At 40.0% G+C, this 20,689-nt stretch overlaps 1 protein-coding gene across 1 annotated transcript in view; it reads left to right on the top strand.

Moving 5' to 3' along the window:
• Positions 1-1,824, top strand: part of DOCK10 (dedicator of cytokinesis 10) — a 618,846-nt gene extending 617,022 nt beyond the window's left edge. The window contains 1 exon segment of the mRNA XM_053710021.1: positions 1,250-1,824. Coding sequence (XP_053565996.1) covers positions 1,250-1,366 — 117 coding nt within the window. The 3' untranslated portion in view covers positions 1,367-1,824.
• Positions 1,825-20,689: the final 18,865 nt, after the last annotated feature.

The raw sequence follows: 20,689 nt of genomic DNA, 5'->3' as shown, positions 1-20,689 counted from the left end.
TATTCAGAAAGAAGCTTTCAAGGCTGATGAGATTCGATGGCTAAAAAATAAGATCTAGCAGACATAAAAGATTTTGCTTTCTGTCTACATAACCAAGTGAAGATATTGCTTGTAATATCACATACATATCACTGTGTGGTCCGTGCATTTTAATAAATACATGAAATGTGTCGGGGGTATCTTCATTTTCACCATATGTCAAACCTTCATGATCACATATCCACTATTGTATATTTACAATAAAAGGACAGTTAAGTCAACTTTCAGCTTTTATGATTCAGAGTATGCCATTTTAAACAACACTCTAATTTACTTCTTTTATCTAATTAGCTAGTTATCTTTGTTGAAGAACATAGTTAGGCTCAATGCGAGCTGCTGATTGGTGGTGCACATATTTGCCTCTTGTCATTGTCTCACTAGATGAATTTAGCTAGTTCCCAGTAATACACTGCTGCTCCTTCAACAAACGGCACCAAGAGAATGAAGTAAATTGATAAATAGAAGTATATTGGAAAGTGGTTAAAAACTGTATGCTGTATCTAAATCATGGAGGAACAATTTTGGGTTTCATGTCCCTTTAATATTAAATAATGGCATTTAAAAAGTATTGTTTTGTTATTTTTGCTTTTTCTGTAAAACTAACTTTAATTTATTTTTTACAGTTATTAACCATATTAGTTTTAAGCCTCTGGTGTGTTGTATTGTTGTTATACCATCCGTTGGGTTAGAAGACGTAATATTTACATATATAATGTTATTTTCAATCTTAGGGAGATTATAATGTTGGGGAAATGTGGTTACAATTTAATCAGCTCTCTAGGCATGTGCATTCGGCGGTGCAATTCTAGAGCTTTGTGTGTTGCACTTTCACATAAATAAGAGCTAAATGGCGCTACCTGCGTCCATATTCGGCGTTCGTTTATAAAATGAACCTCTGAATGCACATTCCTAGCTCTTCCCTGTACTGAAAAAATAAAACAACCGTAAGGAAACTTGCTGTACAAACATGCATGCCGAGGACCTGCTTTGCACGTTAAGCTTTCCTGAGTTTTCTAATCTAGTCATCTATGGGGAATTCATTATGATAAGGTTCTGGTTTCATGCCTTTTTTCACTCATCTTTATAATTTGTATTAGGTTGAAGTGTACCTTTGGGATGTAGAGAATACATTTCCCAGTGAATACAGATTGAATGAATATGTTTATCTATCAAATACTAAAGGTTTTTTTTCTTTCTTTGCCTATCAAAGATTACCTACCGGGAGGACCAATCAAAGCAGCAAGGATCAGACAAGCAATGTGTCCTTCGGTCAATCAGTAGAACAAACACTGGCTGCCAAAACACATCATCGAAAGCAGAGTTTTGAAAAGGACTTTTTTTTTTTAAATAACACAACTCATTTCAAATACTGCCTTGGTATTCAGATCAATTCCAAAGGACCCATCTCTCTGGAGCATAGATTGTAATTTTTAATTTATTTTTAACTGTCACTGCTGATATGTGTAGATGTCGTTGTGCAGTCATGTTGCCTACACAATGAACAAGGAACCTGATTAACCCCTTATCTTCCTCTGAGGGGGACAATATGTGACAAGCGTATGCTATTCATGCTTAACCTAATATGATCCCCTCTGCTTATATTTTAAGACATAAATTTAAGTTTTGTAATAATTAAGAATATTTACATTGCAAATTGTACATAGAAGAGGTGTAAAAAAAATGTCATTTTTATAGAATGGAGAATGTCTACTTTATGCCCATGAGATAACTAAGATTATATAGAAATCAATAGATAAAAGATTTATTAAAGTATTTGTGAATGTATATGTTGTTTGTTTTTGTTTACTTCTTTAAAGGACAAAGTAGAATTATTTTAATTTAATTAATTTATTAAGCCTGCACTGAATTTTCAAGATCCCTATTACTGATGTTAGTGGATGTGACAATTATTAATTATTTTATTATCTATTAAGTTCTAGATATGTGCAATTAGTTTCGGATCGATTCGGAAATTCGTCAAATTCGGAGATTCGGATCGAACCGAATTTCCGAATTAAAATACTGCCGAATTTACCGAATAAATCCGAATTAGTTTGGATTTATTCAGTAAATTCGGATGGCCATGGATTACACTAGTATTGTACAGTATATTAGGTTATATCACTCTGCTATGGGTTACACCTAATATACAGTACATAATACTAGTCTAATCCCACCTAACACTTACCGAAATTCCGACTTTCCGAACCGAACCAAACCGAATCAAACCGAATCCAGCCAAATTTCTTCGAATCCGAATGAACCCGAAACAAATCCGAACCGAATCGATTCAAAATTTTCCGAATTCGAATTGATCCAAACCAAATTCGAAAAATTCTGAATCGATCCGAACCGAACCAAATTTTTTCGCCATGCACATATCTATTAAGTTCCATAACTATTTAACATGTATTTTCCAAATATTTAAAAAAAACACTGTTAGAAATAACAATATAGACTATATGGCCAAATGTATGTGAACACCTGACCATCAAACCCATATGAGATGTTAGACATCTTATTCCAGAACCATGAGCATTAATATGGAGTTTCCCCCCTTTATGGCAATTACAACTACGACTTTTCTAGAAAGAACAAACAGGCAGCACCCGGTACTCAGACAGGTAAAAGCACAAAAATATTTAATAGGCACAAACATGAAAATAGCACAAAGTACACATCACAGCACAAAAAAGGGGGTCAGTCAAGCATGTTTTATAGAATTACATTTTGCACTTTGTCAGTGACCCATAAAGAATAAGTGCTAGCATATCTTATTTAACACACCATACGGCTCCACCCCTTAAACACTACACCAATCATGTACCTGAGACTGTGTACAAAGGACACCTGTGTATAATTACCACATATTTGCATTATTGTCTCATTCAAGAAATGTGTAATGTAAGGTAATATAAACACCTAAATGTACATAAAGTGTGTTTGTAGATTAACATATAGATTTCCATCAAAACAACTATTAACTGTAAATTACTCAAAACTATATTCAGAATCTACACAAAAATTGTAACATCCTACTCAGAGTTCAAACCCTTTGGCATTCTGGTGTACAAATGAAAAATCCAAAAGACTTCATGCTGTCTAAGGACTTATTCCCTACTTCTCTGGGGTGTCTTGGAATAATTTGTATACACTGAAATGCCAGCATTATGTTTCTTTTTAAATGTATGTAAATTGGGGTAGTGGATTTTGGGTCCTCAATAGCTCTCAAGTGTTCTAAGAAATGATCCTTGAGGGCACGGGTGGTTAAACCAACATAATGCTTACAGCACCCCCTACAGGTCAAAAAATATATTGCAATACAAGAGTTACAAGTAGAGTACTGGCGTATTTGATATGTTTTACCCGTAACTTGTAAGGTGACTTAATTACCAAAAATAGCTTACAAGCAAGACTTGCATCTACTGCGGTTCCATTTAAAGAAACCTGGTTTCAAAGACAACCAATTTGATTTATTACACCTAGGTAACATGGACGGTGACAATGTATTACCTAGGGTTCTCACCTTTCTGGACACAAACGTGCAACCTGAACTTATGACATCTCTAAGTTTATCATCCACTTCCAAAATATGCAATGAATCTCTAATAATACCACATATTTTATGGTATACACTGCTAAAAGTGGTGATGAACTTGGGTTTATTTTTCACAACAGTAGATTTGTGTTTAGGGACAAACAAAGAGCCTCGATCCAAAACATCCACTTGCTTTTTGATATTCACCAGGGTATCCCTTTTATATCCTCTCTCAACAAACCTATTTGTGAGATCACTGGCAAGGTTTTCATATTGTATAGGGTCTGTGCAGTTACGCTTAACCCTTATATACTGACTCTTGGGAATGGCATTAATAGTATGTTTAGGATGACAGGACGCAGCATACAGAATTGTATTGCCTGCTACTTCTTTCCTATATAGTTCTACTTTAACATTTGTTTTTAGAAACATTAGATTTCAATATTATATCCAAGTAAGGAACACTGTCCTTGCTATATGTATAAGAAATTTCAGACCTCACTTTTCTAGAAAGGCTTTCCACAATTTTAAAAATTGTCTGTGGGAATGTGTGCACTTTAACTCAAAAGAGCATTTGTGAGGTCTGGCATTGATGTTGAAAGATAAGGTCTGGCTTGCAATTGGCATTCCAATTCATCCCAAAGGTGTTCAATGTTTGTTAAGGTCGGGACTCACACAGGGGCACAGTCATGCTGGAACAGGAAATGACCTTCCTCAAACTGATCCTAAAAAATTTGAAGCAGCCAATTGTCTTTGTATCCTGTAGAACTAAAGGGGCTGTAAAGTTAAATTTAAACTTTCATGATTCAGAGAGAAATTTTAAACAACTTTCCAATTTAGTGTCATCCTTTGTTAAAAAGTATACACCTACATTGTGAGTTTTGCTCTAAATATGGTGCGAAACCAACGCCCAAAAAAAGTTGCGTTATTTCACTCTCCATAGTGCCGCCATAATGAGTTACTGAAAAGCCTCCTTGTGCGTGTGATATGGTGGCACAAAATCCAAGGGCTGCTTTGACGTGTTTGTGCATGCTTTCCTCCTTAGACATCAATGGAGAGAGAGTGTTAGAAAAAAAACACCTGAAGTGCGGAAAGAAACATCTCTGTAACGCAACCCCATTGATGTCTATGGTGAAAAAAAAGCTATGTTTAAACCTAACACCCTAACATAAACCCCAAGTCTAAACACCCCTAATCTGCCACCCTCGACATCGCCGACACTAATAAAGTTATTAACCCCTATTCCACCGCTACCTGACATTTCTGAAACTATAATAAAGTTATTAACCCCTATTCTGCCACTCCCCAACATCGCCACCTGTAAAATAAAAATAAACCTAACATTAAACTATAAATTAACCTAACATTACTATTCTCAGGGCCGGCGCTTGTTTAAGGCAGCATAGGCAGCCGCTTTAGTTTGCCCCCAGAAGGTGACTGCCGAGGTGGATCTGCCTGAAACAAAGTGTGAGTGAAAATGTTGCCATGCACCACCCGCAGCTGCCTGTAGAGTGCGCACACACAGGAGTCAGGACACAGCTCAGCATTAATCTACAACTTCTACATTGCTAATGCTATGTGGACAGTGGGCGTGCCACGTGGAGCTCGCTTGAATGCTGTCTAACCTTGCTATCTGAGACTAAGAGGGAAATTGTGTGGTGGATGCCTGGCGCCATGTGACTCACTGACACACTGTAAGTGAAAATGAGCCACGTGAGTGACGCCCCACCCAGACGGCTAGACCGGTACTGTACTGAAGTCGGACTTGTGAGGTAAGATGGCGGGGGTTTGAGGGCAGGGGTATGGGGGAAGGGCGGAAATTAGAATGCATGGGGCTCGCGGCTTTGCACATGACAGTGTAGTGTGGGAGACTGTCAGAGTGATTGACAACTGCTGTGAGACAGGGGCCAACGGCGGCAGACCGGCACACAACCTCCCTCCTCCTTGTGCCAGCTCTCCCACTGTGGCCCCATGCTGCTACAACCATCATGCTTGTAACAACATCAGGAACATGACTGGAGAGGAGAGTGTAACAGGCAGCAAATTTGAAGATAGAGAAGATCTGGAGGCAGGTGGGCAGCTTGTCTCCTCATTAAATCAATTACGCTGAATGCAGAGCAAGAATGACCAGGAGTTGAGCAAAGTAATAGGAGACACTAAATTAAACATTGCACTTTTCCCTGGTTGTGCTGCCTATATTGCAAACTCAATTTACTCCATGCCTTCATATGTTATCTGTTGGTAATATGTATGATTCATTAAGATTAGAACATAAATACTTATGTGTTTTCAAGTATAGCAACCACACTTTATTTTTCCTCCACTGAAGAATGGTTGATTGAATATTGTCATGTTAGACACCTGTTTTTTATTGGGGGGGGGGGGTTGCTATGGTTCTTGCAATAGTGTATGATGACATAGCAGTACTTCAGATAGCTATTACATTAGAAATGTCTCTCCCCATATTAATTAATTCTAGACACTGCTGGCAGCTATTTGTAGCCTCCTTAAAATCTTTGTCATGCAGATATATTGCATGTCATGGTTACTTTGATTGTATGAATGATTTGTTTTTCATGCCATGATAGACTGCACCCCTCTTCTGTATTTAGTGATACAATATGTCAGGGAGATCTCCAGAGGATTAATCAGGAGAATAGTTTGGATATAAGTTTATTTCTGATGTGTGTTCTATGTTGTTTAGTAAATGAGGCAGGCAATTTCTATTCTTAGATCTAGGTAAGTGTCATACAGTATGCAATACATAAACTACTCACATACATACACACACATTCACAGACTACAAACATGCACACACACACATACAATATATTTATAGACAGACACACACATACACAGACAGAAACATACATGCACTACTCACACACTGACACACACATGCACCCACACACACACATACATACATACACATACATGCACATTCACACATTACAAACACCCACACACTCACATATATACATACACTGCTCATACACATACACACACGCACCATTACACACACACTCACACACGCATGTGCCCCCTCACACACACACACCCACACACACACATACATTCACACACATGCACAGATAGACAGATATACACACAGACACAAACATACAGGCATGCATGCACACACACACACATATACTATTCGCACACTGGCACACACACACACACACACACACACATAAACACCTAAATGGGGAATTATTTTTTCTATAGTTATAGATAAATAGTTATCTGTATGTTCTAGTAGCACATCTCTATTACAGTTTGTCAAAGACTATCAATGGAATGGTATGTAATTGGGAGGGGGGGCGGCAAAATGTATCCTCGCCTGTGTTGCCCAAAATCCTAGCACCGGCCCTGACTATTCTAATAAAATAAAAAAATACTACCAATTAAAAAATCTAAATTACAAATTTAAAAAACCTAACACTAGGAAAAAAATTAATAAATCTAAAATTACAAAAAATAATAAACACTAAATTACGAAAAATAAAAAACACTAAGCTTACAAAAAATAATAAATGAAATTATCAAAAATAAAAACAATTACACCTAATCTAATAGCCTACAATAAACTACCAATAACCCTTAAAATGGCCTTTTGTAGGGCATTGCCCAAAGTTAAACAGCTCTTTTACCTGTAAAAAAAATACAAAGTCCCCCCCAACAGTAAACCCCCCCCACCCAACTAACCCCCCAAAATAAAAAAACCTAACTAAAAAAAACTAAGCTACCCATTGCCCCTAAAGGGGCGTTTGTATGGGTATTGCCCATAAAAAAGCATTCAGCTCTTTTACAAAAGCCCAAAGCCCTAATCTAAAAAAAAAAACACCCAGAAAAAGGAAAAAAAAACTAACACTAACCCCAGAATATCTACTCACGGTTCCTGAAGTCCGGACATCCATCTCCATCTAGGCGGCAAGAAGTCTTCATCCAGGTGGCGATATCTTTATCCATCCCGGGGGCGTCTTTTATCTTCATGCCGGCGGCGCTGAGCGAAGCCATCGTTGAAGCCATCCGGCGCAGAGTGTCCTCTTCATACGGCCACCACCGTACACTGAAATTGAATGCAAGGTAGCCATTTCAAAATGGCGTACCTTGCATTCCTATTGGCTGATTTGAATCTTCAAATTCAAATCAGTCAATAGGATGAGAGCTTCTGAAATCCTATTGGCTATTCAAAACAGCCAATAGGATGAGAGCTACTGTAATCATATAGGGGCCTATTTATGAAAGACCTGTCGGACATGATCCGACCTCGCTGAATGCGGAGAGCAATACGCTCTCCGCATTCAGCATTACACCAGCAGCTCTTGTGAACTGCTGGTGCAACGCCGCCCCCCTGCAGATTTGTGGCCAATCGGCCACTTGCAGGGGGTGTCAATCAACCCGATCATATTCAATTGGGTTGAATTGCGACAGTCTATCTGCCTCCTCAGAGCAGATGGACAGGTTATGGAGCAGCAGTCTTTAGACCGCTGCTTCAAAAATGGTGTTTCTGGCGAGCCTGAACACGGCCCTCAAGCTCCATATGGAGCTTGATAGATAGGCCCCTTGGCTGTTTAAATCAGCCAATAGGATTTCAGTAGCTCTCATCCTATTGGCTTTAATTTACAAATAATTGCAAGATTTATAATATATTAAACCAACTGTAATGATAGTCATAAATACTATAAAAGATAATGGGCTAGATTATGAGTGGAGCGCTATGTTAACGTGCGCCTGTAAAATATGCTCCAATTGCCCCCAAAAAAACAGAGTACATTTGCATGTTAATTAAAGATGAACATTTTTATTAAAAAAAAAAGCTGCATGAAGTAGTTATAACTTAGGTTAAAGTGAGAGGATGTGGGGTATTAGAAAAATACAGCACCTTAAATGCCTTTACATGGCGGTGAATGGGGGACTGTGTATTAAATATATATGTACTAGTCCTAAAGCCCGTGTACACGGGCCATTTTTTGCAGTACAGAGGTCCCACCCCTTGCTCTCTCTCTCTCTTTTGCTCTCTCTCTCCCATTTCTCTTTTGCTCTCTCTCTCCCCCCTCTCTTTTTCTCTCTCTCACTCCCCCTCTCTTTTGCTCTATTCCCCCTCTCTTTTGCTCTCTCTCTCCCCCTCTCTTTTGCTCTCTCTCTACCCCCTCTCTTTTGCTCTCTCTCCCCCTCTTTTGCTGTCTCTCTCCCTCTCTTTTGCTCTCTCTCCCACTCTTTTGCTGTCTCTCTCCCTCTCTTTTGCTCTCTCTCTTCCCCCTCTTGTTTGCTCTCTCTCCTCTCATTTGCTCTCTCTCTCCTCTTGTTTGCTCTCTCTCTCCTCTCTTTTGCTGCCTCTCTCCCTCTCTTTTGCTCTCTCTCCCCCTCTTTTTTGCGCTCTCTCCTCCTCTCTTTTGCACTCTCTCCCCCTCTCTTCCCCTCTCTTTTGCGCTTTCTCCTTTGCGCTCTCTCCCTCTCTCTTTTTCCCCTTCTCTTTGCGCTCTCTCCCCCTCTCTTTTGCTCTCTCTCCCCCTCTCTTTTGCTCTCTCTCCCCCTCTCTTTTGCTCTCTCTCCCCCCTCTCTTTTGCGCTCTCTCCCCCCTCTCTTTTGCGCTCTCTCCCCCTCTTTTGCACTATCTCCCCCCTCTCTTTTGCGCTCTCTCCCCCCTCTCTTTTGTGCTCTCTCCCCCCTCTCTTTTGCGCACTCTCCCCCCTCTATTTTGCGCTCTCTCCCCCCTCTCTTTTGCGCTCTCTCCCCCCTCTCTTTTGCGCACTCTCCCCCCTCTCTTTTGCGCTCTCTCCCCTCTCTCTTTTGTGCACTCTCCCCCTCTCTTTTGTGCTCTCTCCCCCCTCTCTTTTGTGCTCTCTCCCCCCTCTATTTTGCTGTCTCTCTCCCCTCTCTTTTGTGCTCTCTCCCCCTCTCTTTTGCTGTCTCTCTCCCCCTCTCTTTTGATGTCTCTCTCCCCCCCTCTCTTTTGCTGTCTCTCTCCCCCCTCTCTTTTGATGTCTCTCTCCCTCTCTCTTTTGCTGTCTCTCTCCCACCAATCTTTTGCTGTCTCTCTCCCCCCTCTCTTTTGCTGTCTCTCTCCCTCCTCTCGTTTGCCGTCCCTCTCCCTCTTCTGTTTTGCTGTCTCTCTCCCCCCTCTCTTTTGCTGTCTCTCTCCCCCCCTCTCTTTTGCTGTCTCTCTCCTCCCTCTCTTTTGCTGTCTCTCTCCACCCTCTCTTTTGCTGTCTCTTTCCCCCTCTCTCTTTTGCTGTCTCTCTCCCCCCTCTCTTTTGCTGTCTCTCTCCCCCTCTCTCTTTTGCTGTCTCTCTCTCCCTCTCTCTATCTCCCCTCTTCTGCTCTCTCTATTCACCCTCTTCTGCTCTCTCTATCCCCCCTCTTTAAAGCTCTCTGTCTCTCGGGCAGCCCTGGCACCTGGCCCCACCCAAACCCGCCCATGCCATGCCCGGTCATGCCCGACCACACTTAGGTCGCACCCATCCGGTCACGCCCACGTCAAACCCATCCAGCCACGCCCACCCCACACCCGCACGGCCACGCCCACTCCACCACAGGACGCCAGGTCAGTTGGAAGGCTACACGAATTCCCTACCTGTGCTGCGTAAAGAAAACGGAAACAGCAATCCAGCGTTTGTGCAAATCAAGCTGTGGTTTATTCTGATCAGCGCTAGGTGGTTAGCTGTGTCTATTGGCATAAGAACAAGGCTCCCATTAAAGCCTAAGGAATTGCGCTCTTGTGAGCGATTGGCTTCTGGGCAATGCAAACACGAGGTTGGGTTCGCATCGCACCTCACTTGTAATACCAGCACACATTTACTTGTGCTGGTATTACTGAGTATAGCGCAAATATTGCGCTCGCGTAAGAGCAATATTGTGCTTCACTCATAATATAGCTCAATATGTACCATATAGGAAGAGCAATCACAACATTTAGAGAAGTGTTATTAGAATGAACATCCTTTTCTAAAAACACAAAGCAGTGTCTGTATAAGATATTTATTTGACATTTCAATCTTGATGTTAATATGTTTAGACCAATCAGGAAGATATGACCTTATTAAAAATAATAAAAGACATGCACAAACAAAATAATAAACTACTATAGATCAGTTTCCTACCAATTTTAATAGATTTCAATATTGATTGCATAGTTTAACTTGGTCCAATAGGATTTGATAGACGTATTTCACTATTATACAGAGTTTAAAGGGACAGTCTACACCAGAATTTTTATTCTTTAAAAAGATAGATAATCCCTTTGTTACCCGTTCCCCAGTTTAGCATAACCAACACAGTTATATTAATATATCTTTTACCTTTGTGATTGCCTTGTATCTAAGCCTCTGCAGTCTACCCCCTTATCTTAGTGCTTTTGACAGACATGCAGTTTAGCCAATCAGTGCAGACTCCTAAATAACTCCATGGGAGTGAGCACAATGTTATCTATGAGACACACATGAACTAGTACTGTCTAACTGTGAAAAACTTTCAAAATGCTCTGAGCTAAGAGGCGGTTTTCAACGGTTTAGAAATCAGTATCTATTTATTTTTTTAGTCCTTCAGTTTGGATGTTCCGATGCCTATGCTATTAATATAGCATAGGTTTCTGACAACATCCAAACTGTACTATTGAGTACCATTTATGTTCTTATCTGGTCAAGAAAGTAGGACAATAGTCTGCTATTAATGACAGTTCAAAACAATGTTGGATAATAATTAAGGAATTTTGTGTAATAAGAACTTAGCCTTAGGTAGAACAGAATCTGGATTTTGAGTTGATAATGCTTCAAACTCATCTTGCAGAAGTAATAGCCACAAGGAATGTCAAAAACTAATAAGACAGTTAATTTTTATTTTAAATAAAGAGCATCTTAGAGAGAATCATGTAAACCAGCGGTTCCCAAACTTTTTTCTCTCTCGTACCCCTTTATTAGGCTTTTCATTTATGAGTACCCCCTCTCTTCATTACCCCCACCCATCCCTCAATAAAAAAAAAAAATTTTAATTTTCTTAGGTTAGCAGCTAAATCAAACGACTCAAATTAACCTAATGACATTTAAAGGCTTTTATTTTTGATTTTACATTTTATAATGTGATTCAATTTTTTATAATAGCAGCCTAATTTAAGAGAATTCTTGTCCTCGAAGTAAAGAGACTTACTCAAAGACATTGAAGAATTGGTGAACACATGGGATGGCCACATAAAAATCACTTATCTTTTTTTACTCCATTCCCTCCCCTGTCAGTTCTTAGGGTGTCTTCTTAAGATATATTTTTAAAGTGATCAGAGTAAATGCAGTCATGGCATTACACATAGAATTATTATTTTGTCATAATGCCATTATTCATAAATCCAGTAAATTCCTGTAATCCTATACTAACACATGCAATGTGACATATTATCAGATGTACACTAATTAGTTTATCTCTTCTTATGTATTTTGCTGGTAGTTACTGTACTACAGTCAGCTTTTTGAAGGACTTGGTTTGTGTGTATATAAATCACCCCTAAAAACGCACTTGATATATCTTGTACCCATTTAACCTCCCCCTGCAATGTACCTGCAAGCCTCTGGTTTAAAGAGGATAAAGACTTCCATGATCCGTCTTGGGAATGTGTGAGTCACATCACTAGTGAGGGGCACTGGGTGTCGTATGTAATCCCCAGCGACTAGGAAATCCACTCAGGGTATGATGTATCAGGCCAGGGTTTTACACTCCTGGTATAAGGCACTAACCTTCCCCCATATAACAGGACTTTTGTCTTTACTGAAATTCTGTGGTGAGCGGAATAACTGTTAAAATGCTGTACTTCTTGGCAGATATGGGTAAAGAACAGAACTAATTTTAATATAAAGTACAATTATGAAATATACAACTGCAATGTGAAACCTCCAAGCATTAAATAAAGTGTAGATTTTGGTATGAAAGGAATGCCTTCTTACCGTAATCCCATTTTATCTTGCAAACAAAAAGCACTGTAGATAAAGTGTTGCTGTATGCTTGGTAGATGCCCACCCAGCCGTGGCAATACTCTCCCTGTGCGCTCACCATGCTGCATGTGACACTGATCAGCACACTGGAGCTGCTTCCTTGTTGCCCTAATGCCCACCCCTCATTCCTGTTTAAACATCCCGCATTAACACTGTGCCACCAATCTACCTTAAAATAGCTGCATTGTGCAATATGTAGCGCTAGGAGGACCTAAATAAATACTTTTTTTTCTTTTTGGTTAAGGCGAGCAACGCAGGTTTTAATTCCGCCATTACCAATAATATTTTTATGCACCCCCAACCAGTTCTACGCGTACCACAGGTTGGGAACCGCTGAAAGGTGGTTTAATTTACCTTTTCTAATACCTGATATGAGCCAATGATTGAAAACTGGATGACCAAAGGGTATCCTGAAATAGTGGAGATAGTGGAAATTTGTGCTTTATTGAGTACTAGGACTCTATCCTTACTTAAAATCACAAAGCAACAGTTCCTAAAGCAGGAATTACGTGAATTGGATTTAGACGCTTTAATCTGAATAATTTAAGTAGAAAATGTGTCCAAAACTCTAACTGCTAGATTACGAGTCTTGCGTTAGCCTTAAAAAGCAGCGTTGAGGGGCCCCAACGCTGCTTTTTAACGCCTGCTGGTATTACGAGTCAGGTAGGTACAGGTGTACCGCTCACTTTTTTTCCGCGATTTTCGCATACCGCAAATCCCTTTACGTCAATTGCGTATTCTATCTTTTTAATGGGATTTTCCTAACACCAATATTACGATTGCTTGAAAAAGTGAGCGGTAGACCCTCTCCTGTCCAGACTCCTACCGCATTTAAAAGTCAGTAGTTAAAGGGATATGATATTCCAGCCAAAATTTCAAACCACATGGGTGCCTTTTGGTATTGAACAGAATCATGTTTGTAATATACATGCATTAGCAAAAATGCTTATAATAAAAGCTATAGCTGTTTCAAAAGTGTATTTAAGCATGCACCGTGCACTGGTATTTTAAACACAGCACTTGCTCAGAGAGCCTAGTGCTTGTACCATCTGGTAATGACTCAATTTGTTAATTGCTGACATGATAAAAAAAAGCCCCACTGATTATCTGAGCAGCTGCAGTATTTACAATGTGGGTGCAGTGACAATATCTCGCTATGATTCACATGCACGTGCAGAGAAAAATGTTAACAATAAACAGTGATATTTTTTACTAGAAGCATTTTTGCCAATAAATCTATATTGCAAATATGATTCTATTCAAAGATGTAATAAATCTATGTGCATTTCAATTTTGACTGGAATGTCCCTTTAAGAGTTTTATGGGCTAACGCCGTAACATAAAATTCTTAACTAAAGTGCTTCAAAGTACACTAACACCCATAAACTACCTATTAACCCCTGAACCGAGCCCCCCCCCCCCACATCGCAAACACTTAATTAAAAATTTTAACCCCTAATCTGCCGACCGGACACTGTAATAAATATATTAACCCCTAAACCGCCGCACTCCCGCCTCGCAAACACTAGTTCAATTTTATTAACCCCTAATCTGCCGCCCCCAACGTCGCCGCTAAGATATTAAATTTATTAACCGCTAAACCTAAGTCTAACCCTAAGTCTAACCCACCCTAACTTAAATATAATTTAAATAAAATGAAATTAAATTACTACTATTAGATAAATTAATCCTATTTAAAACTAAAGACTTACCAATAAAATAAAGCCTAAGGTCTAGATTTAGAGTTGGGCGGTAGCCGTCAAAACCAGCGTTAGAGGCTCCTAACGCTGGTTTTGGGCTACCGCTGGTATTTGGAGCCAGTCATTAAAGGGTCTAACGCTCACTTTCCAGCCACGACTTTTCCATACCGCAGATCCCCTTACGTCAATTGCGTATCCTATCTTTTCAATGAAATCTTTCTAACGCTGGTATTTAGAGTCGTGGCTGAAGTGAGCGTTAGAAATCTAACGACAAAACTCCAGCCGCAGAAAAAAGTCAGTAGTTAAGAGCTTTCTGGGCTAACGCCGGTTTATAAAGCTCTTAACTACTGTGCTCTAAAGTACACTAACACCCATAAACTACCTATGTACCCCTAAAGCGAGGTCCCCCCACATCGCCGCCACTATATTTAAATTTTTTAACCCCTAATCTTCCGCTCCGTACACTGCCGCCAACTACGTTATCCCTATGTACCCCTAATCTGCTGCCCCTAACACTGCGACCCCTATATTATATTTATTAACCCCTAATCTGCCGCCCCCGCTATCGTTGACCCCTGCATATTATTATTAACACCTAATCTGCCGCTCTGTACACCACCGCCACCTACATTATAGCTATGTACCCCTAATCTGCTGCCCCTAACACCGCCGACCCCTATATTATATTTATTAACCCCTAATCTGCCCCCCTCAACGTCGCCTCCACCTGCCTACACTTATTAACCCCTAATCTGCCGAGCGGACCGCACCGCTACTATAATAAAGTTATTAACCCCTAATCCGCCTCACTCCCGCCTCAATAACCCTATAATAAATAGTATTAACCCCTAATCTACCCTCCCTAACATCGATGACACCTAACTTCAATTATTAACCCCTAATCTGCCGACCGAATCTCGCCGCTACTGTAATAAATGGATTAACCCCTAAAGCTAAGTCTAACCCTAACACTAACACCCCCCTAAATTAAATATAATTTAAATCTAACGATTAACCCCTAATCTGCCCCCCTCAACGTCGCCTCCACCTGCCTACACTTATTAACCCCTAATCTGCCGAGCGGACCGCACTGCTACTATAATAAAGTTATTAACCCCTAATCCGCCTCACTCCCGCCTCAATAACCCTATAATAAATAGTATTAACCCCTAATCTACCCTCCCTAACATCGCCGACACCTAACTTCAATTATTAACCCCTAATCTGCCGACCGAATCTCGCAGCTACTGTAATAAATGGATTAACCCCTAAAGCTAAGTCTAATCCTAACACTAACACCCCCCTAAATTAAATATAATTTAAATCTAACGAAATAAATTAACTCTTATTAAATAAATTATTCCTATTTAAAGCTAAATACTTACCTGTAAAATAAACCCTAATATAGCTACAATATAAATTATAATTATATTATAGCTATTTTAGGATTTGTATTTATTTTACAGGTAACTTTGTAATTATTTTAACCAGGTACAATAGCTATTAAATAGTTAAGAACTATTTAATAGCTAAAATAGATAAAATAATTACAAAATTACCTGTAAAATAAATCCTAACCTAAGTTACAATTAAACCTAACACTACACTATCAATAAATAAATTAAATAAAATACCTACAATTACCTACAATTAAACCTAACACTACACTATCAATACATTAATTAAATACAATACCTACAAATAACTACAATTAAATAAACTAACTAAAGTACAAAAAATAAAAAAGAACTAAGTTACAAAAAATAAAAAAATATTTACAAACATTAGAAAAATATTACAACAATTTTAAACTAATTACACCTACTCTAAGCCCCCTAATAAAATAACAAAGACCCCCAAAATAAAAAAATGCCCTACCCTATTCTAAATTAAAAAAGTTCAAAGCTCTTTTACCTTACCAGCCCTTAAAAGGACCTTTTTTGGGGCATGCCCCAAAGAATTCAGCTCTTTTGCCTGTAAAAGAAAAATACAACCCTCCCCAACATTACAACCCACCACCCACATACCCCTAATCTAACCCAAACCCCCCTTAAATAAACCTAACACTAAGCCCCTGAAGATCTTCCTACCTTATCTTCACCTCGCCGGGTATCACCGATCGGTCCTGGCTCCGAAATCTTCATCCAACCCAAGCGGGGGCTGGCGATCCATAATCCTGCGGCTGAAGAGGTCCAGAAGAGGCTCCAAAGTCTTCATCCTATCCGGGAAGAAGAGGCGATCCAGACCGGCAACCATCTTGATCCAAGCGGCATCTTCTATCTTCATCCGATGAGGAACGGCTCCATCGTGAAGACCTCCAGCTTGGATCAATCTTCTTCTTCCGACGTCCAACTGAAGAATGACGGTTCCTTTAAGGGACATCATCCAAGATGGCGTCCCTCGAATTCCGATAGGGTGATAGGATTCTATCAGCCAATCGGAATTAAGGTAGGAAAATTCAGAATCAAGACCAATCGGATTGAACTTGAATCTGATTGGCTGATTCAATCAGCCAATCAGATTTTTCCTACCTTAATTCCGATTGGCTGATAGAATCCTATCAGCCAATCGGAATTGAAAGGACGCCATCTTGGATGACGTCCCTTAAAGGAGCCTTCATTCGTCGGTAGTCCGTCGGTAAAGAAGGATGTTCCGCGTCGGCGGAATGAAGATTCAAGACCCGGCTTGGAAGATGACATCGCCCGGATAGAAGACTTCTTCAGCGCCTCTTGGAAGATGACATCGCCCGGATGGAAGACTTTTTCAGCGCCGCTTGGAGGATCACTTCATCGGATGGAAGATTTCTTCAGCGCCGCTTGGAGGATCACTTCTGCCGGTCCGGGTCTCCTCTTCAGTTCCATCAGTGGCTCGGCTGAGTGAAGACGACTAAAGGTAGGATGATCTTCAGGGGATTAGTGTTAGGTTATTTTAAGGGGGGTTTGGGTTAGATTAGGGGTATGTGGGTGGTGGGTTTTAATGTTGGGGGGGGTTGTATTTTTCTTTTACAGGCAAAAGAGCTGAATTCTTTTGGGCATGCCCCACAAATGGTCCTTTTAAGGGCAGGTAAGGTAAAAGAACTTTTAACTTTTTTAATTTAGAATAGGGTAGGGCATTTTTTTTATTTTGGGGGGGTTTGTTATTTTATTAGGGGGCTTAGTTTAGGTGTAAGTAGCTTAAAATTGTTGTAATATTTTTTAAAATGTTTGTAACCTATTTTTTTATTTTTTGTAACTTAGCTTTTTTTATTTTTTGTACTTTAGTTAGTTTATTTAATTTTATTTAATTGTAGTTATTTGTAGGTAATTTATTTAATTTATTTAATGATAGTGTAGTTTTAGGTTTAATTGTAACTTAAGTTAGGATTTATTTTACAGGTGATTTTGTATTTCTTTTAGCTAGGTAGTTATTAAATAGTTAATATTTATTTAATAACTATTCTAACTAGCTAAAATAAATACAAAGTTACCTGTAAAATAAATATAATTCGTAAAATAGCTACAATGTAATTATTAATTACATTGTAGATATCTTAGGGTTTATTTTACAGGTAAGTATTTAGTTTTAAATAGGAATAATTTATTAAAGTATAGTCTAGTGTTAGGTGTAATTGTAACTTAGGTTAGTTTTTATTTTACAGGTAAATTTCTCTTTATTTTAGCTAGGTAAGCTATTAAATAGTTAATAACTATTTAATAGCTATTGTACCTAGTTAAAATAAATTGAAAGATGCCTGTAAAATAAAAATAAATCCTAAGATAACTACAATATAATTATTATTTATATTGTAGCTATATTAGGGTTTATTTTAAAGGTAAGTATTTAGTTTTAAATAGGATTAATTTAGTTCATAATAGAAATATTATTTAGATTTATTTAATTAATATTTAAGTTAGGGGGGTGTTAGGGTTAGTGTAAGACTTAGGTTTAGGGGTTAATAATTTTATTACAGTGGCGGCAGTGTAGTGGGGAGCAGGATAGGGGTTAATAAATGTATTATAGGTGGTAACGGTGTAGGGGGGGGCAGATTAGGGGTTAATAAATTTAATATAGGTTGCGGTGGGCTCCAGGAGCGGCGGTTTAGGGGTTAATATGTATAGAGTAGCTTGCGGTGGGCTCTGGGAGTGGCGGTTTAGGGGTTAATACATTTATTATAGTTGCGGCGGGGTCAGGGAGCGGCGGTTTAGGGGTTAATATGTATAGAGTAGCTTGCGGTGGGCTCCGGGAGCGGCGGTTTAGGGGGTAATAACTTTATTTAGTTGCGGCGGTGTAGGGGGGACAGATTAGTGGTGTTTAGGCTCGGGGTACATGTTAGGGTGTTAGGTGTAGACAGTTCCCATAGGAATCAATGGGATGTCTGGCAGCAGCGAACTTGTACTTTCGCTATGGTCAGACTCCCATTGGTTCCTATGGGATCCGCCGCCTCCAGGGTGGCGGTTTTAAAACCAGGTACGCTGGGCCGGAAAAGTGCCGAGCGTACCTGCTAGTTTTTTGATAACTAGCAAAAGTAGTCAGATTGTGCCGAACTTGTGTGCGGAACATCTGGAGTGACGTAAGAATCGATCTGTGTCGGACTGAGTCCGGCGGATCAAAGTTTACGTCACAAAATTCTACTTTTGCCGGTCTCTAGCCTTTGATAACTAAGGCAAATCAGCCTCGCCACAAATACGCTGTTGACGGCTTGATAACTAGGCCCCCTGATGTTTTAAAGCACGTTATTCCAAACAATTTAGGAATGTTAGGTGATTTATGCCCTTTATGGATTAAAACCAGACCCTGCATCAACTATGTAATTTTCCATGGGAGTTTGCCATGAATCCCCCTCCGGCATACCACAGTCCAGGTGTTAGTCCCCTTTTCCATCACTTTTGTGGCCAGAAAGAGTCCCTGTGGGTTTTAAAATTCACCTGCCTATTGAAGTCTACGGCGGTTCGCCCGGTTCGCTGGTTCGCTAACTTTTGTGGAAGTTCAGTTCGCCGTTCGCGAACGCAAAATTTTAGGTTCGCAACATCACTATTAAATAGTCTATTTAATAAGTATATTGTATTCAATGAAGAAAAATATTCAATAAAACAAATGGTATTCAAGCACTTTGCCATATACCATATCAATTTTTAACCCTTTTAAAAGCTTTTTATTGATATTTAAATTATATTTTTTATTAAAATTGTATATATGAGTGTTATACTTTATTATAATACTAGACCTAAAGCTCGTGTACACGGGCCATTTTTTGTAGTACTGCAGTCCCACCCTTTGCTCTCTTTCTCCCCCACTCTCTTTTGCTCTTTCTCCCCCCTCTCTTTTGCTCTCTCTCCCCCTCTCTTATGTGCTCTCTCTCCCCCTCTCTTTTGCTCTCTTTCTCTCTCCCCCTCTCTTTTGCTCTTTCTCTCCACCTCTCTTTTGTTCTCTCTTTCTCTCTTTCTCTCTCCCCCTCTCTTTTGCTCTCTTTGTCTCTCCCCCTCTCTTTTTCTCTCTTTCTCTCTCTCACCTCTCTTTTGCTCTTTTTATCTCTCCCCCTCTCTTTTGCTCTCTTCCTCTCCCCCTCTCTTTTACTCTCTCTCCCCTCTTTTTGGCTCTCTCTTTCCTCTTTTGCTCTCTCTCTCTTTCCCCTCTTTTGCTCTCTCTCCACTCTCTTTTGCTCTCTCTCTCCCCCCTCTTTTGCTCCCTGTTCCCCCTCTTTTGCTCTCTCTCCCCTTTCTTTTGTTCTCTCTACCCTTCCTCTTTTGCTTTCTCTGCCCTCTCTTTTGCTCTCTCTCCCCCTCTCTTTTGATCTCTCTCCCCCTCTCTTTTGCTCTCTCTCCCCCTCTTTTTTGCATTCTCTCCCCCCTCTCTTTTGCTCTCACTTCCCCTCTCTTTTGCTCTCTCCCCCCTCTCTTTAGCTCTCTTTCTCTCTCTCCCCTCTCTTTTGCTCTCTCTCTCTCCCCCTCTCTTTTGCTCTCTCCCCCTCTCGTTTGCTCTCTCTCCCCCCCCCTCTCTCTTTTGCACTCTCTCCTCCCTCTTACTCTTATCTCTTTTGCTCTCTCTTTCTGCCCCCTCTCTTTTGCTCTCCCCCTCTCTTTTGTTCTCTCCCTCTCTTTTACTCTCTCTCCCCTCTCTATTTTGCTCTCTCTCTCCTCTCTCTTTTGCTTTCTCCCCCCCCCTCTCTTTTGCTCTCTCTCCCCTCTCTTTTGTTTTCACTCCCTTCTCTCTTTTTCTGTCTTTACCCCTCTCTTTTGCTCTATGTCTCTCGCTCCCCTCTCTTTTGCTCTCTTTTTCTCTCTCCCCCTATCTTTTGCTCTCTTTCTCTCTCTCCACCTCTTTTTTTGCTCTCTCTCTCTCCCCTCTCTCTTTTGCTTTCTCCCTCCTCTATTTTGCTCTCTTCCTCTCTTTTACTCTCTCTCCCCTCTCTCTTTGCTCTCTCTCCCCTCTCTCTTTTGCTCTCTATCCCCCCT

This window comes from Bombina bombina, chromosome 4 (genome assembly GCF_027579735.1).
Source record: "Bombina bombina isolate aBomBom1 chromosome 4, aBomBom1.pri, whole genome shotgun sequence".
Lineage (NCBI taxonomy): Eukaryota > Metazoa > Chordata > Amphibia > Anura > Bombinatoridae > Bombina > Bombina bombina.
The sequence above is the reverse complement of the archived record's forward strand: the minus strand, read 5'-3'. Positions and strand labels throughout refer to the sequence as shown.